General features: G+C 39.1%; 1 protein-coding gene across 2 annotated transcripts in view; it reads left to right on the top strand.

The window, feature by feature from the left end:
• The window catches only part of robo3 (roundabout, axon guidance receptor, homolog 3 (Drosophila)), a 205,744-nt gene that overhangs the window by 36,167 nt on the left and 142,833 nt on the right, over positions 1–26,744 (top strand). For both annotated transcript variants that reach the window (XM_057820223.1, XM_057820222.1), the window contains exons 3-4: positions 19,619–19,776; positions 24,352–24,472. In XM_057820223.1, the coding sequence (XP_057676206.1) occupies positions 19,619–19,776; positions 24,352–24,472 (279 nt within the window). The remainder of the gene's footprint in view (positions 1–19,618; positions 19,777–24,351; positions 24,473–26,744) is intronic.

The following is a 26,744-nucleotide window of genomic DNA, read 5'->3' as shown; positions in this document are numbered from 1 at the left end:
TTGTTTTTTTTTTTTACAACAGAAAAGGTAACAGCTGTGGCAGTCAGATACTATTTTAATTTTTTTCAGGTCATTCATTGTCAGACAGAAGCAGCACAGCAAAATGCCACGCTAAAAAATAAGTAAAAATATCGAAATGGTTTACCTCCTCAGGGTAGGCTGTCGCAGGCAATAGATCAGCATTGTCATCTGTCGGACCATTGCCCCCAACAAACTGTTTACTGCTTGTGAAGGTGAATGGCGTCACCTTGCTGGCGTTAAACTGGCTTTTGGACATCCGCACAAGTCGATCAATTGTTCACATTTTTTCGTCTGAGTTTTTGGCTTCGGGAAACGTATGAAGAAAGCATCCTTCATATGCCGTAATGTCTAGAGTTGTTTCTACAAGTTACATAGCAGCAGAGTTCACTCGGCATGTTTGAAAGATTACCGGCAGAAAACAAGCAGTACTAGCATGGGTAGTATGCGAGTGCGCTTCTTTGTTGACCTCCTTCCGGTTTACGATGGTGAACTCACGCAGCCTTGCGGTCTAAAAATAGCATTCGTGTGGTACGCTATAAGTTTGCTCATCGTGCAATGCTTCATGGTGATTCATTGGCTGTGGCCGACTAATCACACCCAATTCAATCTCATCATCTACCTTGAACCTTTGCAACAATCTAGCTCTGACCGGACACTATGTGGCCTTGCCATTTATGGGCGCTTAGGAAGCCATGAAATGTCACACCTTGACAGATAATCTCATCAACTTCACCCAATTCTGCAAAGTAGATGCTTGTATCTCAAATTTTATCACTTAATTTAATTTCAGACCGTATTTTACAAAAAGTGATGGTGATTAAACAGTTTAAAGCATTGTAAACAGGATCTGAGCATGACATTAAAATCAAATTGAATGTTTGCCTGATGATTATGTTGTTAGAAGTCGTTTATCTATGCTAATCGCAGGCTTAACATCTGCTTGTGATGCATCACGCTGACTTGTGGATTTAATTTCAGCATTATCTGAGCCTGGTGGCAAATAATTGGTTTTCTAGAAGTCTTCTGGGAGAAATAGGGTTTAGAGCTGTAGGTATTTTTTGGTGTTAATCACTTTCAAGCCTCTAGGTTTGAAATCAAAATGTATGGAATGTACATTTTGATTTCATTTCAATGATTGCAGGATTTTGTCAGAAATGATGAGGCATTTTGTGTTCATTGTTAGGGACATTTCACACAAGTAACCAGCCATCAAGCATCCACTTGGTCTTTGGGAGAAACACAAGTGTGGTGCTGTGTCTGAGTATGGGGAATTGACTGCTGTGGTTTCACCATCTGACACGCCGAGGCATAAAAGAAAATTAATTGAATTCATTTGAAAAAGGAAAAACCATCAGACATTGATGTCTGACAAAGGTACATAAAGTGACAGGGGTTGACTCAAAAGGTGAACTTTCTAGGCCAGAAGGACAAATTGAAATGAGGTTCATTTTATCACAGCCTCAATTTCACTTTGTAAGGGTTCCCACTGACGATCTTATGTCATTTCTCGGAGTACATTCAGATTGAAAAGTATCATGACAACACCTTTAACAAGTAATCTAAACGGAGATGTATTATTTTGACTCAGCTGAGAGAGTTTGTTATATGTTGTCCATTTACTTGCAAGAGACTGCAATTCCCAAACAGCCTTTAATATGTTTTTCACCATAATCAGTGACTACAACACCCTAGCTTCTCCTCTACCTGTTCCCCGCTTGCTCTAAAGATCACAATGTCCTAAAAACAAACATCTGAGTTCAAGGAGATTCCTGTCTGTCAGCTTGTCAGTCACCGTAGCGAACAAGAAGGGGCTCAGAGCTGATCTCTGACATAGTCCCAACTTCACGTTAAACTCTCCTGTCACACCTCACCACTGTCTTAAAGTCTTCACCACTCTGCACCACTTTAACCCTAAAATCCCGCTTGGTCCGTGTCTGCTCAGTGTTTCCCAATACTCATTGCATATGTCTCTCATCCGGTCTACACTCGCGGACGCATGCACCAAATGGAGGAGGGCATGTTCTATTTCCTGTAGGGTTAGTGCTAAATGGCAGGACTTGATCCGGCCACAGGTTGGCGGACCAGAAATTAGACCTTGAATGTATTTTTAATTTGGCGGATCCGGATCGGAGCTGAGTGGATGTTGTGGACGACATGGTATTTATTAAAATAGAAACCTATTTGTTGTGTCATTCGGAAAGGAGCGATGCAACATGGACCATGTGGAATTTGGGGATAAGATACTTCTCTACCACTGCAGACCTCCTCATGCAAAACCAAAGTTACTCTCTGTGCATCGAGACATAAGCTGTATTCAGATGTACAAAGATACAATGCAGCTCCCTCTGGTCTCCCCTTTGCTTCTCTCCTCAAATACTACATCTGTATTACTCATTTTTAGGCACGAAACCATACTGCTGCTCACAAATGCTCACCTCTGCCCTTAGTCTAGTTGTAACTCTCCTATAGCTTCATTGTATGGAGCATCAGCTTTATTCCTCTGTAGTTGCCATAGCTTTGCACATCTCCCTTGTTCTTAAAAATGGCCACCAGTACTCTTCCCCTCCATTTCTCAGGCATCTTCTCACCGTCTAAGATCCTGCTGAACAACCCAATCATAAACTCTACTGCTATCTTTCCTGGACACTTCCGTAACTAAAGTACATCATCAGGGCTGCGTGCATTTCCACTTTTCATCCTCTTCTGTGCCCTCCTCACTTCGTCCTCACTAATCTTTGCTACTTCCTGTTCCAGAACAGTCACCTCTTCTCCCCTCACTCTTTTGCATTTTCCTCATTCATCAACTCTCAAAGTGCTTTTTCCACCTTCTCACCACACTACTGAGTTTTGTCAATACACTTCCATCCCTCTTTTATCACCCGAACCTGCTGCAGGTCCTTCCCATCCCTGTTTCTCTGCCTTGCCAACCTGTACAGATCAGTCTCTCTCTTGCTCCTTACTGTTAAGCCTAGTATACAAGTCGTTGTAAGACCTTTTTTTGGCATTTGCCACTACTGCACTCACCTTAGACTACAGCTTCCTGTACCTACACATTCCACAACCAAGTCTCATCTACTTTCCATCCAAATTATACACCAGAATACTCTCTTACCGGTCTCCCTGATCACATTAGAAGCAGCTGTCATCTGGAAGCACCTCCTGACCATCCAGAATCTGTCTCAACTACTTCGAAAGTTAAGCAACAGTTCCTTTTACAACTATTATTATAAGTATTATTAATATTATTATTAGGGCCAAAAAAGAAAAAAATAGTTCTAAGAGGTTAAAATCGTACTAATAGATGAGAATAAAGTTGTATTAGGACATATGGCTAAAGTAGCTGAATTAGCAGCTATGTACTTTATAGCGCTTCGCCGCCTCTGTTAAAATCAACATTGAGAGCATCTTGTGAGGCTGTGCTTAAGACTGTTTTATAAGTAAGGCATGTTTTATCTTTTGACTCATCTATATCGAATCATAATCAATAGGCAAGTTTCCTGAGCGAAACATGAGCTGCGCCATCTTGGAAAATTTCTGCTCTGAACTTCCGGTTTAGAAAGAACAACATGAATTGCAGTTGAAGTAAGCAGTGTGTTGACAAAATTAAAACTGCGAAATCAAAGCAGAGGATCCCACGGAATCTCCAAAAATGGATTCAGCACGATGTAGATGAGACTCCGAGACTTTCTGTGCTGTCCTGGAAGCGCCACTATATATGGTTGAAAGTGGAATGTTTTCATCAGCTAGTAGCTACAATGCGCCAGTCTGGATCTACCTCGCCATACGCCTTAAATTGAAACAGCTGCAGACAAGAAGTTAAATATCTGATTTAAACCTAAGGATATACCGAAAAGATTGTATGATTGTTCTTATCACTTCGTTGATCATTTGTGGACAAATTATAACAACCTGTCAGCCTGTGTTGACGTGAGGTGTAGATTGATACGCCGGCCATTTGAGTGACCAAAATGAGGTGAAATTACGAATTATATTACATTTGCCAAATTCAGAAGGGCTGACAAGGATTTTGTTGTTACAAGGAAATACTACAAGGTACAGTATGTACAGTACATATAAACAAAAATAGTATGTCTCCTTTTTTATTGCAGATATTGATCGCAATAAAACATTTGGACAACATGATTCCATTTCATGTTTTATTTAAAACGATTGATGCATGTGCAAAACAGGTCAATAAATCACAATTTATAAAATTATTAGAAAAATAGTATACGACAATGTGATATCAGACAGCAGAGCTCTGGAGCGGCTTGAGAGCCTCGCCAAACTTTCACCCGAGATCACGCAGACCCTCGGCGGCCTACACGCGGGCTTTCCCCGCTGTCCATGGTAATTCCAGCCCCAGTAGTGTATTTTAAAGTTGCTTATTTTAAAAAGCTTGTAGTTGGATCTCGGGATCGAGCTGACTGTCCGCCGTGAGGCGGGTCACCATCAGTCCCAGCCTCTTGGCCGCCCTTGGGTAGAACGCACGTAGTCTCCATATATGTCCATCGCCGTACAGTAAGTGCTGATGTGAGGCTCATCAGCTTGTCTTCCCTTGCTTAACAGTGTTTTCCACCTGTAAACAAACGAGCAAAAAACCTAACACTTGCATTTATGCATTGACATAATTGTGCCATCCTACATCTACTGATTAGAAACAGGCTAGCAGCCACAGCAGTACAGTAGTTGGAGTAATTACTGTTTAAGATCATCATAATTACAATCATCATCGTAATAACAATACGAAAGGCAACAAGTCGTTTCATGCGCAAGATTTTACCTTTAGTATTTTTTGAGCACCGGACACATGGAAATGCAGGGATAGGAAGAACATACCTTCCATAACACAGTGGCAACATGGCTACAAAAACACCCGGTCTTTGTTGTGACATGAGCTTGCTTCCACATCTGCCTTCATGAACATGTCCTCCCCTGTCGTGATGATGGCAGATGGATGTGGTATTTCGAAATTGTCTTTTTTTAAGGGATTTTGATGAGTAATGTTACTCCAGCTCCACTGTTGTTTTGGATGGAGAAATTCTAAATTGGAAGTTGCTAGCAGACATGCGGAAGTAGCTCGGAAACTTGTTTATAAAAGGATTTATTCTAACTCTGTTTTGTAGCTCCCAGCTAAGGTAAGAGAAGTTACTTTGTCAAACCGATTCTAAAGCATGAGATGCTCTCAATATTGATTTTAACAGAGGCAACGAACGACTACTACGACTACGACTACTTTATGTACCTAGCAGCTAACTCAGCTACATTAACTATCCATAATATTATGACTTTTTTTTCCTGTACTACTAGTACGGCTTTTTTTCAGTGAGTAAGTCTACGGTACCGGTGTCAAACCAATTCTACAAAGAGCTGAGTGGGTGCAGGGTTTCCTTCAACCAAATGAAGAGGACACCTTTTCACCAATCTGTTTTCTTACAAGTGTCATCACATGATTGCAGTCAGGTGCTGCTCCTTTCACCAGAAACCTCATGGGTTAAAATGTCTACTGCTTTGGTTGGAATGAAATCCTGCACCTACTAGGCCCTTTGTGGAATTGGTTTGCCACCTGTGGTCCAGTGGTCTTCAACCCGGTCCTCAAAGGCCCGCTGTGGGTTGTGGTTTTTGTTCCTGCCGATCTAGCACGGATAGTTGAACCAATGAGGTTTCTGCTAAAACAAGCAGCACCGGACTGCGATCAACTGATTGCACTTGTAAAACACCAGATTGGTGAAAAAGTGTTGTCATTTGTCTGGTTGGAATGAAATCCTGCACCCACAGCAGGCCTTTGGGGACCAGGTTGGAGACCACTGATCTAAGGAGTTTGGCGACGGTTAAGACACAGGGCTGTATTTTCATATTCTGACTAAAGGCAAAGTGTCGTTCTAGATTAGGCTTTGGACTTGTTTGCTCCCCAATTTACAGGCTTTATTCCTTTTTTTCCCAACTGCTATCCCTCTATCTAAAGAGCTGAGAAACTGGTTTGCTCAGTGGAAAGTTGCACTTGGTATGAGGAAGTATAATGATTACAGGTCAGGACTGCGCAGATAATACATTTTGTGCCATGAAAATTGTATGTGATGACCAAACAAAAAATGAAAATGAAAATGAGTTTCAGTTATATTTACCTTAGCTATATTGATATTTTGTATTTGAAAAAACATCCTTTATTGCTAGATTTCAAAGGGTTCGATGAATGCAACATATGAAACTCGTTGAGTAAGGTCAAGAACCGCAAAGGAAATATACCACATAAGCATTGCAAAAAATGCCGAATAGGGTCACAATTAAAGTAATTAAATGTTATCCAACAAATAAAGCATGAAAAAATAATTTATATGTTGTATATTTGACAAAATAATCGCGTTTCCGAAGTTCGAGCCTGAAAGGGGAGAACTCGGAAGTGACACGTCACACCGAGAACAGCGATGGCAGTGCTCCATACGGCCGCCATACAAAGCCCTTCAAACAATGATTCAAACAGCGATAGATCGAGCGCAAGTGAGGAGATCCAAGTTTTTGAAGAGTCGCAGGAAGAGGAGGAGGTTGGAATTTTATGTTGGACCATACATGTATTAGCCAGACGCTAATCAGGATGCAAACAATGTGCCCAGACTACCTGACATGGAATGGAGACAAGACTCATCGAGATTACAAGATTGGTAAGATATAGGTTGTTATTGTTTTTATGATTTGAAGCATGTCAGGTAAATAAACTACCTACTATTGCCTGGGATAAAAGAAAAGTTTTGACGAATCCCCGATCATATTGTGGAATGAACAGTAGAAGCCAGCGACGATAACTTTTATTTACCTGACATGTTTCGGCGAACACTTCTGCCTTCGGACCCTCTGACGAAGGCGGAAGTGTTCGCCGAAACATGTCAGGTAAATAAACCACCTACTATTGCCTCTGGATAAAAGAAAAGTTTTGACGAATCCCCGATCATATTGTGGAATGAACAGTAGAATCTAGCGACGTTAGCTTTTATTTACCTGATATGTTTCGGCAAACACTTCCGCCTTCGGACCCTCTGACGTAGGCAGAAGTGTTCGCCGAAACATGTCAGGTAAATAAACCACCTACTATTGCCTGGGATAAAAGAAAAGTTTTGACGGATTTATAAGTGTAGGCAAAATGAACTCAATACAAATATGATCGGGGATTGCCACGAGTTAGCTTCTACTGTTCATTCCACAACACGATTGGGGTTTTGCCTCGAGTTACCTTTCGGCTAACGTCGCTACCTTCTACTGTTCATTCCACAACAGTTGGCAGCTCTGCTTTGACAAAGTCATCAGTCATCTATCCAAAAATCACACTTACTTTTTTGCAAATCCTTGATCATAAGCAGACCGGTTGAGGAAGCAGGCTTCTTCGTAGTGTTTGTAGCAGAGAACACTACTCAATGATGGCGTGAAATTCATTTGCTTCGTGCGATCGAAGGATTTCCAACTTTTCTTTAAATTGAAAACAATACATCGCCACACATCGCCGTGGCATCTTACCGAGAAGCAATGCAACAATACTGTTCTATGGCGGACTTCCCTCGCAGTTCTCTGAGTGACGTCATTTCCGAAGATTGTCGAAGAAAAGCATTTTCGTTGTCAAGGGCGTTGCTATGAGTTAAACAAAGAATCTGGAAGGGTTGCGTTAAAAAAAATAACGAAAATATGCTTATAATTGTTTAGCCATTGATATTATTCAAAAACATGGTTGGCCAACCTTACTTCACATTTGGTTATGTGAAGTAAGGTTGGCATTTGGTCTTTAAAGCTGTAATTATTATTTTATATGCACGAGAGCTGCCGGATCTGCCAAAATGAACATGAAGTCTGATTATTATTTTTTTTAACAATGTCATCAGATAGACAAAAACATAAAATTATGTGCAAATGCCTGCATCTTCAAATCATGAAAATAATAACAGCCTATATCTTACCAATGTTGTAATCTCGATGGGTCTTGTATCCATTCCATGTCAGGTAGTCTACGCACATTGTTTGCATCCTGATTAGCGTCTGGCTAATACATGTACGGTCCAACATAAAATTCGAAGCTCCTCTTCTTCCTCCAACTCTTCAAAAACTTGGATCTCCTCCCTTGCGCTCGATCTATCGCTTATATCGCTGTTTGAATCATTGTTTGAAGGGCTTTGTATGGCGGCCGTATGTATGGAGATGCCATCACGTTCCCGGTGTGACGTATCACTTCTGGGTTCGTCCCCTTTCAGGCTCGAACTTCGGAAACGCGATTATTTTGTCAAATATACAACATATAAATTATTTTTTCATGCTTTATTTGTTGGACAATGTTTAATTACTTTACTTGTGACCCTATTTGGCATGTGAAGAAATTACTTGACATTACTGCTTTAAGGACAACATGTTTTTTTTGCTAAATAATAATACAAAATACTTGCAAAAAATCCCTATACCAGTGTGTATGTAGCCTAAGGTACTAATCGAGGACTGGGGCATTTAACTGTGAATTTGCGAGTTTACAACCCAGTACCCAGGCATAACAAAAAGCTGTAACCAGAGAAACACCTGAGACTCACTGTCTTGCCCACCCTTTGTGTTGAATCAGTTGTAGCTGTTGAGCTGATATCCCTGTGAATCTAATTATCTCATGTGGTCTGCCACCAAAGCTTTACAAAGCCCACTTGGCAATATCACATTTCTTTGAGTCCGAAACGCACGGTTGAGTAAATTGTCACTGTTACTCTTTTGCTGCATGAATGTTCTGTGAAAAGAGCCACAGTTTGGATATGGTTGGGGAGGAGGCTCAACAGCAGAGACATCTGTCTCATCATGAGGTATAATATCCCCACCCCCTTTCTAAAACTGTCTCCTGACACTCCCATCGCCAATATCCTGTGTGGGCTGTTTCATCATGGTGCAATAGTTGATAGGGATCAGAGGGGGCCCACTCTGGATAATGAGTAAGGCTGGTGTCAGCTCCAGATGGGGTCCTCTGTTGAGACCAAGGAGGCCCTAAACGTATATTGCCTTGAGAGAAAAGAGATGGCACGCTTGTATACATCCATGCGGGCATGTTATCAGAACAACATGCATGTACATAATTGGGCATAAGATGTATGTCATTTGACATAAAAGCAAATATATTGTGATATAGCATTGTAATTTTCTCCAGGATATACGATACACTCTCCTCCCCTCCTTAATAAATTTCTGAGGTATTGGATCGGGACTCTGTATCGGCAGTAGAACTCGACCGATATATGGATTTCTTTCCAACTTCGGCCGATTAACAAAAAAATAAGCCGATAAAAAAATGATTTTTATCAGGCATCTGTGTGGGCAACTGTGGCCGCCGCTGACTGACGGTAGGGGCCCGGAAGGACCCTGCAGCAGCTTGAAGGCAGGCTGCTACATTAAGCTTCAGGCTTGCCTGTTTTGTAAGATTAATGTAAGATTTTTTTATCTTGTTTGAGAGAATATGCAATGATGCTTTAGCCTTTTAAGGTGTTTACTGAGTGATGATTACACTCTAAATGTAACTCCGAGTGTTAGCGTAGCATTTGCGTTAGCGTTAGTATTACCATGGCGACTATCCTTTTAAATGCTCACTCTCATTTGTCTCGTTGTGACATCCTGGTCGGTTTTATTAGTTGAATATCATGTACTTTTCTTGTTGAGTGTGTATAATCATAAAAAGAAGTGTTACATTTTTTGGTTTGGTAGCACTAGGCCAAATTAATCGTTTGTCTCAGGTCATCATTGTAAAGTTGAAACAATTTTTTAAAAATTGCTTTTCATGATCTACATGCTTTTTTAAAAAAAAGGATAGCAGCCTCAAATATTGGCTTACAAAATCAGCTTTGTATATCGGCAATCGACTGATTTTTTTTTTTTTTTAATATCAGTATCTGCATAGGGATTTGAAAATCCAATATCGGTCGACCTGTAATTGGCAGATCCTTAAAATCTGGTGACTCAGATTCATATGCAAAAATATGTGATCAGATCTTTCCTGTTATTCAATTGTCACTGAGTGACTGTTACGAAGTAAAGATAATGGTCTGAATGCAACCTGATATTGAATATATAATTGTGCCTAAAATACTCGTAAGATTTCAAAGAGTATGAGTTGTTTTGGAATCAGTTGTTTTTTTTTTTTGTCTGGTCAACATAGTAATTACAAATAGTAAACCTGCGGCATTAAACATTTCCCATATTTTAATCACTGAGTGAGGGAAAACAAGATACATACAAAGTGTTAATTCAATTAAGTGAATGAAAAAATGTGCATTCGCTGCCACCCTCTCAGTTCAAATGATTTAGATGTCTACTAGTCATAAAGCCAATTTACAGTTCTGTTATTGATAATTGTTGTATCGCCATATTGTGAGATCACCGTTATCATAAGCCGTGTATCGCAAATTGTATGGTATCATGACGTATCCAAAGGTTCCCTCCCCTAATTTGCTCTGTATGTGTAATATCTGTATTTGTTTGATAGTAAGTTGATATATTCTTATCTTTCTTAGTAATTTTAGCCAATGAAGTGAACATTACATTATATGCTTGCTATGTAGAATTTCTGTTTTTATGAATTAATTTAATCTACTGTATTCTAGTCTGGGGCATAAAGAAAAATGTCTGTTAAAAAAAAGAAAAAAACTCAAAACGACATGAGCTGTTACCAAACTCAGAAGGAGTAACAATAGGCTATATGTCTTGTATACATTAATAATGCTGGCTCCCCTAGCAGCCTTTGTTTTCATCTGTACACTGATGAAAGCATGTCGGACAGTGGTAGGGATTATCTTGGCTTTGCGAAAGAGGTCAAAGTGCACACACTTAATATGGGTCCCTAGGGGTCTCATAGATAATTGCCTGTACCTAATAAAGTTTTCCTCCTATTTTCACCCAGATCTCGGAAGTGCGGAGGGCAGGATGTGAAAGATTAGATGCCCTTGTAGCCATGATCTGTAAATTGTGTGTGACTAGTCATTGTAGTGGCCCCTGATCCCAGTGGTATGATAATACTGAACCAGGTACCCTGTAACCTTGACTAGTTTAGGGGTTTTCTTCTGTTTAGATGGGTATGTCTGTTTGTTTCTCTGTATGTGTGTTTTGTTTTTGTTTTTTTTCCCCTTCTGTTTAATGTGTAGAAAATGTTCAAATGTTATTACGTCACTTGTGTGTACCTTATAGCAACAATGAAAAAAAGTTTGTCGAAACAAAAAGCTGCAATTTCTCAGCAATAAAATGTTGTAGCATAATGTTTTTTTTGTCATTGGAAAGCTGAGAACTTTACTTTTTTTCTTTTGCTCATGGCAAAAATTTCCATTTTAAAAATGAGTCACTGTCACTTATTTTGTTGATATTGGTCTGACCTTTTTGATTTTGTGGCAAATTAGTCATCAAGTCTTCATCTCTCTCCTCCATCAATGTTGCAGTATATCATGATTATTTAGACAGGTAGGATTCGCTTTCCTGTTTTTATATTTTACTACCATTGAGTGTTAATTAGTTTTGGATTGTCGTTTTCCCATTAAATTTTGAGTAGTTATATTTAAATCATTCTTCAATCAGTAGATCATTCCAACCTCGGGTTTGTAAGGTTAATCGAAGTGTTCTATTATAATGATTATGATCATAATAATTAGAAGTGCAACAATTAATCGATTGATCAACAACTAATCGATTAACAAATTAATCAACAATTATTTTGATAAGCAATTAATCATTTAGGACCTTCTTCATCTTAAAATTGTGTAAATTCTTGAAATGATAACATACATATGACTCCTCACTTTTAAATATTATCAGCTTTCTTCGTTATATTTTTTTAAGTCAAAGTAGGACATGAACAAAAATCTACTTTTACTTTAGAAAACAACAATTCATATTTTTGCCAATTTTCAGACATCTTACTGTCTAAACTAGCTTATAGTTTCTAGTCTGAAAAGTGGAGTGAACCCTAGTCCCTATCCCTAATTCTAAATGGACTTTTTCATATCAGCCGGTCGGATTAAAAAAAAAAAAAAAAAAAAAGGCTGGTATCGATATACGTCAAATTTCCAAATATCGGCCGTATATGTCGGCTGGCCGATAGATTGGTCTCTCTCAACTAAAAAGTAACAAAATAATCCAGAAAATACAATGCTGTTATAGGACAGTACTGTAACATGTTCTGAACTTTAGTTAAAAAAAACAAACCCAAAAAAAAAAATTTTTTGGGGGGTATCGGATCGTGACTATGTATATAGATGTAGCTTCTATTTAGATTCTCAAAATCTGCTGAATCAAATTTGGGTGCAAAAATAAGTGATGGGGACATCCCTAATGTACGTAAATATCATTTTGCTTTTCAAATCAGATTAAATCTATGAGATTGTGTATTGGTATTTCAATTTTGTAGTTACACATCTGTAAAAAAGGTATGTTTCTGCCCATTAAAATCCGGATATATGTTATATACTTATATAATTTATATCACTCATATCTCTAAGTAATTTAACAACCTGTGATACCCCAAGCATCAATTAAACATCCCATATCTCCTTGATGTCAACATTCAAACTCCCATCAAACATTCTAAAGAGCAGTTTATCTGCTCATTGTTTTGGAAAAATGACACCAGTGGCATTTTTGGGAATATCTGTTTTTTTGCTCTGGTGTGACGGGAAGCGTTTAGGTCAGGAATTAGCTCGGAATGTCATAGAAACTGATCCATTGGTTTTTCTTGGATATGAATCTCTGTAGTGGGTAACCCTGGAATTACACATTTATCATAATGGTTACAAATTTCTTCCGGCTGGCGTTCAGTAGCGTATTGGACCTGTATTGGATGCGGTATAATTTGACCTTTAGACTTGTAGCCTCCAGCTCTCTGTGGCTTTGGGCATCAACCACACTTTAAAACAGCTGTCTTTAGCTGTAAGCGGAGGGTCACCAATTTGTAGTGACTTTAAGTGGAAAAGCCCATACTTTCAGGTGTGTTAAGGACAATTAGAGAATATAGAATATGGGTTACTTATTGAAGATTTGGCCTCTAACCAAAAGAATTTCCGCTTGCTACGTACTAAGTGACTTTCTGTTATGGATATGGCTGATGTATGTACACATTTGTATTCAGACGTGTTTTCCCAATGTATGAATGCATTTGCCAGGGAAAGAATGTGTGTGTGGGGGTGTTTGCATGTGTGTGTTTGCCAAGTACATCAGATTTGATAATTTACTTTAGATATTAATGTGCACCAGTGACATTCAATTCAAAACGAGACACAGTAAATTCAAGTATGATTAGCATCTGTTCTGTGATTCATTGAGTTGAGTTGAGATGTTCACTGAACTTTTCATATTGCTTTTAGAAAACCTGGTCCAAAATGCCCACAATTTAGAGTAAACAGTATAACCTTATCTTTTCTTCAACAGTTCTCCTTCACTCTCATTTTATTTATCAAGTAGAACCTTCTCCGATTGGCTGACAAGTTCGTTTAACCATATCCACCAATAAGCTTGCATTGTTTAAAGTGAAAAAAAAAAAAAAAAAAAAGTCAGTGAAACTCCTTTGACCACCCCATGTTGACTGAGAGGGGCGAATAAACAGCCACTAAAATAAAATATCTAAAATATTATAAATTTTTTTGCTATCAATTTTTTGCTGTTTTTTCTGGTTTTGGTGGGGTTTTTGTGCACCCCTTTTTTTTTTTTTTTTTGCAGTTTTCCTTGGTTTTGCAATTTTTTTTTTTTTTTTTTTTTTTTAATTATTATTTTGTGGTTTTGCCAGTTTTTTATTTATTTTTTTTGCAGTTTTTCATGATTTTGCCAATTTCTGCATTTTTTTTTTCACCATTTTTTTTTGTTTGTTTTCTCAGGGGTTTTGCCTTCTAGTGCAGTTTATTTTAATACATTTTCGAGGTTTTTCTGGTTTGATGTTTTCTGTTTATGCTTTTGTGTGTTTTTTGTATGTAATTGTTTTAAGCACAACACAACCTCTTTAATATACAAACAGTATGACAAGACAGGATTTAACAACAACTAACAATAACTAATGCTTGTGAAACTAATCGTAGTGTTACTCTATTCTCTTGTTATAATAAAATAAAATTGCACCTATTTACTCGCATATACTCGTAGGACATCATAGTTTAATCTTATATTTAATTGTATGTTAAACAACTGCCGACTGAACCGTGCACGAAATGAGGCGATTGCCGAGGACAGGGAACGGTTCTGGCAAGCTGAGGCTGAACACCTAGAGTCCGCAGCCAACAATAACAACATGAGCTGCGTTTACAATCTACTTTGCCAAGCTTGCAATGTCCCCCACATCAAGTCAGCGCTGGTTAAAGACTCTGACGGCAACCTCATAACAACAGAGACAGACTGCCTTCAACGCTTGAAAGAGCACTTCCGCCTCTTACTGCAGCACAACACTACCCTGGTTCCCCCCATCATCCCAGCTGTTGCAGCCACAACCCCCAACCATGCCTGTAACACGGACCTCATAACACCAGTGGTGGTCAGAGCCGCTCTACATAAACTGAACAGGAAAGCCCCTGGGATTTGCTCCATAACTGCTGAGATGATAAAGTCAGGCGGGGATGGCATTGTCGAGTGGCTGATGCACATCTTTAACAAGGTGTGGGAAACATAGCAGCTCCCCAGCGACTGTAACAAAGGGGTCATCCTGCCCTTTTGGAAGCGCAAAGGCGACAGGCTCGTCTGCGGGAACCACAGAGGAATCACTCTGCTCTCCACTCCTGAAAAGCGCTTCAGACAGATCTTGCTGACCCATGCTCTCCCAGTGATTAGAAATGGCCGCCGCTCCCAGCAGGCTGGCTTCATGCCAAAGCGTTCCATATCAGATCACATGTTAGCCGTCCGTCTGCTCATTGAGAAAGTCTATGAAATCTAGAAAGACCAGCATCTTTACATTGGATTCTTAGACCTCAAGACCGCATTTCATACAGTCCATAACTCATCACTGTGGAGTATCCTTCAAGCTCTTTGCGCACCTCCAAAAATCACCACCCTCTTCAGGCTGCTCTACAGCAGTTGTGTCCGCATCGACGGCCATGACTCTGAGTGGTTTCCCATCTCCAGTGGTGTCCGCCAAGGCTGCATAGCTGCTCCAGACCTGTTTAATTGTGTAATCGACCACCTATGTTCAGGGTCTGTGAGCAAGTACCTAGAGTGTCCCTTGGCAACTACCAACTGAGTGACCAGGAGTACGTTGCAAACACCATCTTGCTCAGCACCTCCTACAACAAGCTGAGGGACACTCTGAGTATATAGACCCTACCCACCGACGTCACAAAATCACGTGCTCGCTGTATGGTTCCGCCCCCTTGTCCGTCATTTTGTGTCTGTATTATCAATGGTCTCAATTGATCGAGCAATTTATAATGCATTTCATGGAAGACCCGGTGCTTTCAGATGCCGTAAACTCACTTGATGCGTTGCATAAAAGGCGTTATGTGGAAAAGCTTCAGTTTATCCATTCGCCAGATCCATATTTGATGCCTAAACCGATGTTTTTCGACCCGCTGTCTCTGCCGTATTTGCCTGACATCTGCTAGCTACCCTGATATGTACAACTATCTTGTCCACACAAAATCAGCCTATTCTCACGAAAGTTTGAAAAACTTTAAGAGCTTGGAGGCTTATAAATACTTCGTTGCTGGTTGGGTGAAACAGGTCCTCGTCCACGAAAATTCGGCAGGAATCTATCTTGTGCTTGGAAAGGTGAGTTACGAAATTTTCAATTCAAAGTCTTTTGTTCTTGCTAACATCCACTGTCAAGTCTAATGTATTTCATGTCGTTTGTCAATTGAGTTAGGGCTTTTAATGTTTATATGGTTTAGCGATAGCACTCTCACTACATACATACGTGTATGTTGTCGGCGATTAGCCTAGCAATGATCTTAATTGTGGTTGTCAGCCCAAAACCCTCTAAATATATATTAAATGCATCTTACCAGATATAAAATGACTACTACATAATCTGTGGTAATCGTTTGGAGCCCAGTTTTCTCGTCGAATTGCAGCAGCCCATCTCGCTCTCTTCTCTCCGGGTCTCTCGGAATCCGGTAGAACTTCAAGTCTCTCCGTCTTCTCCGTCTATCTTCTCTGTTATTGCAACCGACCGCCACACACGCCTTCACCATTTTGATTATTAATGTTAACGAGCAGAAAAACACGTCGTAAATAGGAGGAATGTACGTAGCCGTAACAGGTAAACATAATGTGTTGACGGACAATTGGGCGGCACCAGTCAGGAGGAAGGAGTTGTGACGTCACGTGGGTAGGGTCTATACAGCAAAGTGGCAGAAAAGCTTGGTCTCCACATGTGCTTGACCAAGACCAAATTCATGCGTGTCAGTGAGGGACCAGATCCACCCCTATCCTGCTTGGTGATGACACCGTAGAGCCTGTGAAGGGCTAAGTTTACCTGGGGTCCACGGTGATCGATAATGGCGATTTTAAATCAGAGGTTCTCTACCGGAGAGCCCTGGTAGACTCTGCCCTCCAGTCTCTCTGGAAACCACTCTGGTGGCACCAAGCCATCTCGCGGAAGACGAAGCTTCGAATTTACATCACCGCCATACTATCTAGTCTCCTCTATGGGTCTGAAACACGGCCTTTAAACAAGACACTGGCCGCAAGAATAGACTGCTTTGACAGCAGGGCTCTCAGAACCATCGAGAACATCAGGTGACCCCAGCAAATCTCCAACGAAACCCTGCGAGCCCGGACAAATCAGCCCAGAGCCTCCCGCCTGGCTGCACAGCGCTGCATCCGCTGGCTTGGCCATGTTCTCTGTCTTCAATCAAACAACCCGACAAGAGCCATCCTGAAGTTTGACCTAAAGGCTGCAGGCTGGAGATGACCACAAGGAAAGTCCCGCACTCGATGGCTTAACACCATCGCGCACGACATCCAACAACACGGAGTTACCTTGAAGGATGCAAATCTGCTGGTGAGACCACCAGTACTGGAGGGACCTAGCTCACCTGGTCAGCTCTATGCAATGGGACTGGAAACCAGCTCCAACGCAAGAGCCGTGATAATGATGATGATTAAACTCCTATTAACACGCTTGGTTACAGTGATAAATCAGTCGTCCATTCAGCAGAATAGTAACATCTGGTCACATGCCCGCTTGCTTACTTCTTGAGAAAGTTAACTTTCTACCTCCTTAGAGGACAATTAAATTAGCTGTGTTTGACAATTCATAAGGGGTACTTCTTCAAATAGGCGTCTGTTGTTTCTCATCTAATGACGAGCTATACGTAAATGACAATTAAATTGCTTGGTACAGTTGAATAACAAGTTCACAGGTCACAACGTTACCAAGAAGAGGAACCTACGACAGGCACAGACGTCTCCAGGAGAGAGGCTTATGACATTGCCTCTTCATGAGATCTTCTCACCTGATTATGTGATTAGATGCTAATTTATTCACACCTTGGAATATATTAGGATGTACACTGGCTGTAGGACTTGACGGATACTTCCGCTATCATGGGCTCACTCGGGATAAGGGAACTATTAGCCAGAATTCTATGTGTTCATAGCTTCATCTTTGGAATCAATACATTCGGATCAAATTGCAACTTCGGGTCTGTGAGTCTCTTCTTTAAACTATAATTGAATTCTTCCTGCTCTCGGGTAACAGACACGACTTAAAGGTAATTATTTTAAGTAATTTTATTTGCCCTTGACCCCCACTGGGGTTCTTTGGCCTTTTAAAACAATAAATTTCTAACACTCTATAAAGAATGGTGGCAGCCCAACCGCATATTTTACGGGTTCCCCCACTGACATGCGTCAATCTTGTGATTGACCTCTACACCCCCTTGCCGACGGATTTCCGTCATAACGATGGAGGACTTTAACCCTTGTGCTTGCCATATCTCCATGGGAGCTCTCACAAGTCGATGCATGTCTTTTATTAAAGAAAATCATACAAAAATTGTGCACTGTGTCATAGTTTAGTTACTTCAGAATTATGGAAATAGTATTTTTTAGCACATTGCACCATGATTTTGTCCCAGGTTTTCAGTGGTATTTCCTTGTGTGATTATAAATAAAAATATAAATATAAAAACACTTTTGTTTCGCAAAACGTTTGTGGTTTGTGGTCCCGACTTTAAAATTCTATTTTCCACTTTTCTTTACTGTTGTCTTGTCTACCGAAATGCTTTTATATATGGCGGAAAACACTCAGGTGACTTGAAGTTTCGCTCTGAGACCCCCAATTTGGCCAACTTTCAAAATTGTCCGATATGCATGTGTGATACATCATTGGAATGCTTAAAATCTCAATTTTCTGGAGGAAGAACATTTTTGAACAGGAGGGCATTTTAAAAAAATAAATTAAAAAAATGAAAAAAATTGAAGACGCCATGACTTTAACGAGATAATATCACGTACTTACCTTGTTTCGATCCAAAAACTCCATGTAGCATGTATCACCGAGTGTCAAGACACAGCTGTGAATGGCCACAGCTGGATTTTTTGGGAATTTTATAGGTGAAACATGGTAATATAAAATGGGTCGCGATGCAGAAATCGCAGACATCAAGGAGTGGTCGAGATTTTCATTTTCATATATTTACCCGTTTAAACGTTTTTGTTTTTTTTTCAATTTTTCTTTGTTTGGATTAATTATTTCTCATTTAAAATAATTGGGAAAATGCGACGGTAACGAAAAAAAATACAATTACGCGATAGTTATGAGGTAGATATCCGTGACTTTTTTACAGACGTCAATTTTTTGATTGTGACGTAATTAGTTTAAAAGTTTAAAATATGCGAGTGAATATTCTTTTAAAGTTTTTTTTTTTTTTAAACTAAATATTAGACATCAATTAATGATTTTAAGCTAAAAATGACAGACATTTCAAATAATAAATACGATTACTTGCCTTTTTATGGCTAGGGTGAAAAAAAAGCGGTTGCGCGACGTCTGTAAACAGGGGTTTCCAGGGTAAACGGACAAATTAAAAATAGTTTGGGGGCTTATTGCGCCATGAATCTGCTATGGCAGCATATAGACACCTTGTTCTATCAAACACAACAGTTCTTTTGGCTTAAAATACAGCCATTTATTTTAAAGAGGGGTGCAAGAGCAGAAACTGCTTTTTCAGCCTTGTCTGTGTTTTCCGCCATATATATATTTATATATATATATATATATATATATATATATATATATATATATATATATATATATATATATATATATATATATATATATATATATATATATATATATATATATACATATATATATATATATATATATACATATATGAACATTTTACTCCTTATTTTATAGACTTAGTTTGACCTGAAATACTAATAAATGTCATTTAACATAAATATTTTCTTCATAACTAGGACGTGAAATTGGAAATTTTGAATATAGCCTGTAAATTTAGCAAAATTCAACTTTCACCTTTATAGTGGTACTTTTTCATTTAGTTTAGATCCAAGCAACACAAATCAAATGATTACAAGCCGGAACAACATTTTAATTTTTTTCCTGTAACATGGGGACTTATCAACAATAGGCTTTACTTACGCCTCAATTTCTCATGTTTCTCCTATCCAGTTTTAAGAGACGATTTCCGTCAGACACCCAGTGATGTGGTGGTCGCAGCAGGTGAGCCAGCTGTCATGGAGTGTATCCCCCCCAGAGGACATCCTGAGCCGACCATCTCATGGAAGAGAAATAATGTTCAGGTCAACGACAGAGATGAGAGGATCACGGTATGTTGATTGACAGCTGTCTATATAAATAGTTCAGAATGCCCTTTGTACAATTGGTTTTGTCAATTTGTACACAATGTTGATTTACGTTTCTTGTTGTTTTCATTATTGGACTGGATTTACAAATACAGTGTCATGAAAAAGTATCTGAACCTTGATCACCATCAAATGTGATCTGATCTTTGTCAAAATCACACAGATGAAAAAACTGTCTGCTTTAACTAAAACCACCCAAACATTAATAGGTTTCCATATTTTAATAAGGATACCATACAAACAATGACAGAAGGGGGAAAAATAAGTAAGTGAACCATCACATTTAGCCCTTTGGCAGCAATAACTTCGACCAGACGCTTACTGTAGCTGCAGATCAGTCTGGCACATCGATCGTGACTAATCTTGGCCCATTGTATCTACAAAACTGCTGTACGTCAGTAAATTTCCTGGGATGTCTGGCATGAATCGCTGTCTTTAGGTCATGCCACAGCATCTCAATGGGGTTCAAGTCTGGACTTTGACTTGCCCACTCCAGAACGTGTATTTTGTTCTTCTGAAACCATTCTGAAGTTGATTTACTTCTGTGTTTTGGATCATTGTCTTGTTGTAGCATCCATTGTCTTTTTAGCTTCAACTGTCTGACAGACGGCCTCAGGTTTTCCTGCAAAACTTTTGAATTCATTCTTCCATTAATGATTGAGAGTTGTCCAGGCCCTGAGGCAGCAAAATAGCACCAAATCATGATGCTCCCTCTAGAGGTGTGCATCGACACCGCCCTCACGATTCGATTCGATTACGATTCGGAAGGCCACGATTCGATTCGATTCGATTCGATTCAGAGGGTCACGATTCGATTCGGTTCGATTCGGCAATGCATTGCGATGCATCAAAGCCTGGGATGCATTAAAATTCTAAAGCAAAGCATATTTTTTGTGAATCATGAGCCAACACAAGCGGACAGACATTAAACAACTTTTTATTGGCTCTTGTGTCACTCCTGGTCGAAGTCAAATGAAAATAATATACTTTCATTTATATCTTAAAAAAAAAAAAAAATCAGATCAGAGCATTTAATTAGTGCTTATAATGAGACCAGGGCTTTCTCTTTTTTTTTTTTTTTTTTTACACACAGTAGCAGCCTTTCACACAGTGCAACATCTGAACTCCTGTGCAAAATCAGTAATAACAGTCACTGTATTTTAGTCACAACGACCCATCAATAAAAATATTCAAGTAAATATTAAAGAAAACGACAAAGAAAATATTGTAGTGCAGCAGCATCTTTATCGCAATATCAATCCAGGGATCAGTTCAGTTGCAAACAAAACATCAACTAAATTGCAATGTAAAACAAAAGTAAAATGTAGGCCTAGCCAATCTTATATCTATAATATTTCTTGCTCCCTCTTTCTCCGTTTCAGCCATTGTTATGTTATGTCCTATCTCTCTGCTCTCTCGATTACAACTGCGCTTGTCTGTGACGTTACTCCGGTAAGGAAGCGGATTTGGGTTCCTCGTCCCCCCTGCATAGAGGTTAGATCTTGTGCCCGAACCCGACCCGACCCGAAATGTTAAGCATTCACGTTTCGGTGGGTTGGGTTGGGCCGCCGCGCCGGACTAATAAAGTATTAAAAAAAAAAAAAAAAAATGCGCAGAGGGCTGTGGCGCAGCCCTCTTTTTCTTCTTCTCCTCCTGTTATTTTGTTGTGTGAATGCTTTTATAATTCTCATAAATATATGTAGACTATTTAAATATTGAGTAAACTTGCGTTTTTTTCCTGCCAACTGAGAATTCGTTACGAAAGACACTTTTATTTACGCACACAAAGGCAAATGTGATCCTTTTGAATCTTCTCCTCTGTGTGTCTGTAAAACCGTGTTTTTTTTTTTTTTTTTTAATCAAACTTTCCCAGCGTTATTTCGTTGTGTAAATGCTTCTATAAATTTCATAAAAATATGTAGACTATTTAAATATTGAGTAAACTTAATTTATGCACACAAAGGCAAATGTGATCCTTTCGAATCTTCTCCTCTGTGTGTCTGCAAAACCGTGTTTTATTTTATATTAAACTTTCCCAGCGTTATTTCGTTGTGTAAAGGCTTTTATAACTCTTATAAAAATATGTAGACTATTTAAACAGTAAGAAAACTTGAAGAAATGAAAATAAATTGCTGCTGCTGCTGCTGCTGCTGCTGCGTTTTTTTTTTCCGCATCACTCGGCTCGGGCATGCAAATCTATAGTTAATTGATCTGGCCGGTCGGGCTTCAATACCAACAGGCCGTGTCGGGTTGGGCTGGAATTTTTTAGGCCCGATCTAACCTCTACGGGCTTGCTTTGAATGTAAAGTAGCTCTCTCTACAGGTAAACATGAGAATAACAATACAAATGGGGAAACCAAATCCATTGCATCACCGGAATTGCGCAGGGAAGATTTTTGAACGTACTTATATATTTTAAAATGCGCTGAATCGATTCAGCGTGTCGCCCGCATCGAATCGAATCGTCCCTGCCCCGCATCGGGATGCATCGCCGCATCGATTATTGTTGACACCCTTAGCTCCCTCCACCATGCTTCACGGTGGGGATGAAGTGTTTATGTCGGTGAGCTGTTCCATTTTTCCTCCACACATGACGTTGTGTGTTACTCCCAAACAATTCAACTTTGGTTTTATCAGTCCACAAAATATTTTGCCAGAACTTCTGTGGAGTGTCCAAGTGCCTTTTTGCAAACATTAAACGAGCAACATTTTTTCTGTTGTTGTTTTTTTTACAGCAGTGGTTTCTTCCATAGACTGTGCCAGTGATTTCTGTAAGTCTTTAACAGACACTCAAGGGTTCTTTTTTACCTCCCTGAATATTCTGCGCTGAACTCTTGCCGTCATCTTTGTTGGACGGCCAAAAGGTTCAGATACTCTTTCATACCACTGTAAATTACTGATTTTAAGAACTAAGTACTATGTTATATGAATGTGGTTTCTTTATGCAAAGAAATGAGACAACTTTACTATCTAACAATAACTCAAGTACTAATATGCTTCTCCGAGCAACAAGACAAACGGACACTTTAGACATAAATTCGCATAATTGCTAACTAGCTTATCACTCCGTGCTAAGTAGTCTCATCAACAAAGACTACAAATAATAAAATTGGCTTTGATATACTCACCTCCGACAGAGGCACACTGGCTCTAACAACACAAAAGACTCGTCAAACCTTTTCTTTTATCCCAGGCAATTGTAGATCCCTCTGACGAAGGCGGAAGTGCTCGCCGAAACATGTCAGGTAAATAAAACCACCTACTATTGCCTGGGATAAAAGAAAACGTTTGACACGTTTATAAGTGTAGGCGAAATGAACTCTATACAACTAACACTAAAGACAATCTAACTCATGACATTTTGTAATATTATTGATTTAGCAACCCAACAGCAGCAGCAGTTGTAGCAATGACCTGTCCCTCTCTTGCTGTAATCACTGGTGTGCGCGTGCGCAGCGTCATTTTACACACAAAAAAGGAAGCAAACGGGACTGCTCATAGCTGCTGGCAAAACTCAATTTTCAAATTTGTTGGCAGCTAATTTATTTATCGATTTAAATCGATTTAATTGTTGCAACCTTACCTTTGATGTTGCCTTTATATTTCAAAGAAAGAATTGTTCACAATGAGCTTGATCGTGCACTACATCCAATGGCTATCGGGGACACTCGATCCTTTTCTTCCTCTTCTTAACACACCTCACGTGTAACAATCGTCATTTATGTTGTGACGTCAGATTGGAATCATGGGATCTGTAGTTTTGCGTGGTGCTTTCCGATTGGAAAGAGCACAAGACACAACAAAAATCTGGACATAAACAGGTGGTTTGTGCAGCGTTTGAATCCTTATTTGTTTGGGCAATACCACTGTAAAACTCAAATGGCATTATCTCCCTTTTTTACTTGTTGTATTGGCTTCAAGTAAAAACGAGAGTAAAGCTCAACTTCAGTGCTTTCGAATGAAGTGTACAATAAACGCGTGGTTGAGATAATCACCAAGTTGCGTGGCTTTAATCGGAGAGGGTTAAGAGAATACTCAGGCAGATCATGAATTCACCAACTATGTACAGTCTCAATTTAATACTTTTGGGTACACCTTTCAGTTGGAACCTCGACTGTACATACTAGGTGAAATTATGACCTGTTGGTTTGTTATTACAGTTATAAAATTAAGCCTGACTTGTTTTAAAGTGAAGCTAAATGTTTTTGTTAAATCTTGCAAGCTATAAATATGGTTTTATATGTGTACACTTGAACACATCGTATGGTACTTGCGGAATTACGTTTCAAAATACATGTTTTTTGGGGGGGGCTTTCTCGGCAAAAAAGATTTCTGAGCCTTGGGCTAACATCTTGATTTCAGATGTCAAAAAGGTTTTGCATCACCCAGTGTTGTCTTTTCTGTGGAAACCGGGTAGAAATGGTTCTTTGAGTGTTAAAGGTTGGTGACCCGTGTACAGGACAGGAAGAGGGGAAAACAGGACATGTAAGATTTTTTTCCCGATCATCTCTGTTATGTATTTTACCTGCCCTTTTTCAGATCCGAGGAGGCAAATTGATGATTTCCAACACACGAAAAAGTGATGCTGGCATGTACGTGTGTGTTGGCACCAACATGGTTGGAGAAAAAGACAGTGATCCTGCTGAACTGGTTGTATTTGGTAAGTAACTTTGTGGAAACTTTTCCTAAATTATGTGGATACCTCAGCTCTACCTGTTGAGCTTCGTTTTACCTTCATGGAGCAAATGGAACAATCAGAAATTTGAGAGAAATGTTTCTGCATTGATAGTGGTGGCGAGAACCTCTGGGTACCTTACGATAAGATATATACATATATATAACGTTTTACTAATAGTTAACAAAAAACAAAGTACAAACAAATGCTGTAGGGATCAAACAAAAGACCAGGAATCAAAACTTACAGGGATATAGGATAAACTAGGTATGGATTCAGAACATGAGTACATAATGATGCCACTCGAACAGACAGAACACGGGGAGCTTAAAGACAGACATGGGATAACGAGACACAGTTGGGTGACACAAGAGGCAGCAGATTGGTCAACAACAAGGAGCAGGCCACAAAAGGGAAATCTATGGGTTATCACATGGACAAGACATACTAGGGCACAGAATCAAACTCAAACCATGACACTATATGCTGCAAAAGATATTGACTTTTGCTGTTATCACCTGGAGAAATTCTACTCTCAAATGATTTTGATCATTTGCATGATCGGACTGGGGCTGCAGCTATCGATCATTTTAGTAGTCGATTAATCTATCAACTAGTAATGGTGAGATGAAGCCTCATGAGGCATTGAACCACTCGAGCCAATTTTTTGGTGTATATATAATATCAATAAGTGTATATAAAATCCTAATAATGCATATATTATCATTAACATGAACATTAAAGAATAGTTTGAAACATAAATAAAATAAATAACAAACACAAAATAATGTATAAATAATACATACTGTATGTTCATTTTCTCATGATACATGTGTGGGGGTGTATCTAAGTGTAGATAAATACGTAGATGAATATCAAGTGCACATAAATGCTTTTAGAACTCTTTTATTCCTATAACAAGATACTTATAACAAGATTTAAAAATCTGCGATGCACTGACTGTGCGAAAGTTGAGTCACAAAGTAACGAGGGATTACTGTAATAAATAGTGTGTAGTGTGGGCGTGTGAAAATAATTTGCTAAATAGTATTAACATTATATGACAGGTTGGGCAATGTTTTTTTCTGAAATTGACACGAGCGTAATCAAGCAGAAAACAATAAAAGTGTAACTTGAACATCGATGTACAGCATAGTGAGTGCATGTGGTTCATTCATTTTCATACAAAAACAAGTTTTCCACACAGGGGAAAGTCTTCTATCTTGCTGGCCGCTCAGTTACTGTACCACTCCTTAACCTTTCACTCACCAAACCACCTCCAAACTATCCAGACTCTCACATGATCGCAACTGTTTTTCAAACACCCTCATTTTGAATGTAGCTAGAAGTGTTTATATAGCACAGCGAGCTGTCAAACCGCGCGGCAAGATCTAAAGCACTCCCTGAAGCAATCATGTGGTACAGCTGGGCAGCGAGGCTTCGGACGTCATTGTTTTCGGAAACTCCCCAAAATGAATTGAGCCTCGGTACGCGCTTTGCAGAAATGCCCCTACATTACTCGACACACGCTTCGAAGGCTCGGCGCACCTCATTACATCACTGCTATCAACTAGTTAGTTCGAATAATGGAGTAATTATGTAATGACATTTCATGTGTTGCAGAATAAATTTTGGGAGATGTAAAACTAAGGGTTGCTAAGATTGCACTTTCCAAAGTGCGTTAAACGTGAATACAAAGTGAAATTCCCAAGCATTTTTTCAAACTATGCAGAATTGCACTTCCATTTCACAAGAACAATAAATACATTTACAAATAAATTAAATAACTGAGCTTAGCCTCAACCGGTAAAAAAAAATAAATCAATAAATGAGGATTTAAGAACCACAAAATAACAATTTGCTAACTTGCTTAGCAAAAGTCCGCTAGCTTAAATGCTATAAAATGCTACGTTTTTTTTTTTTTTTTTTTTTTTTTACAATGCTTTTAACAAATTGTTTAAACACATATTCCCACAAAAAATGGCTAAATATACCGGTAAACTAAATCCCGAATGATTGAAAAAAAAAAAAAAAAACATTAGCTCAAACAAAAACGTACTTTAAGTCGGTCTTAACAGGGAGCAGCTGGATTCAGCCGTGTTAAATCAGTGTATACACTCAAATCAATAAAACTAAATGCAAACACTTTCAAAACAAACTATTACAAAGCCACTCTAATTAAATGAATATTTGAAGCAGCAAAATTTGATTCGAAGCTATTTTGTAATCGAATTACTGAAGTTAATCGATTAATCGT

Source organism: Corythoichthys intestinalis, chromosome 18 (assembly GCF_030265065.1).
Source record: "Corythoichthys intestinalis isolate RoL2023-P3 chromosome 18, ASM3026506v1, whole genome shotgun sequence".
Lineage (NCBI taxonomy): Eukaryota > Metazoa > Chordata > Actinopteri > Syngnathiformes > Syngnathidae > Corythoichthys > Corythoichthys intestinalis.
This window is presented reverse-complemented; position numbering and strand designations above follow the sequence as displayed.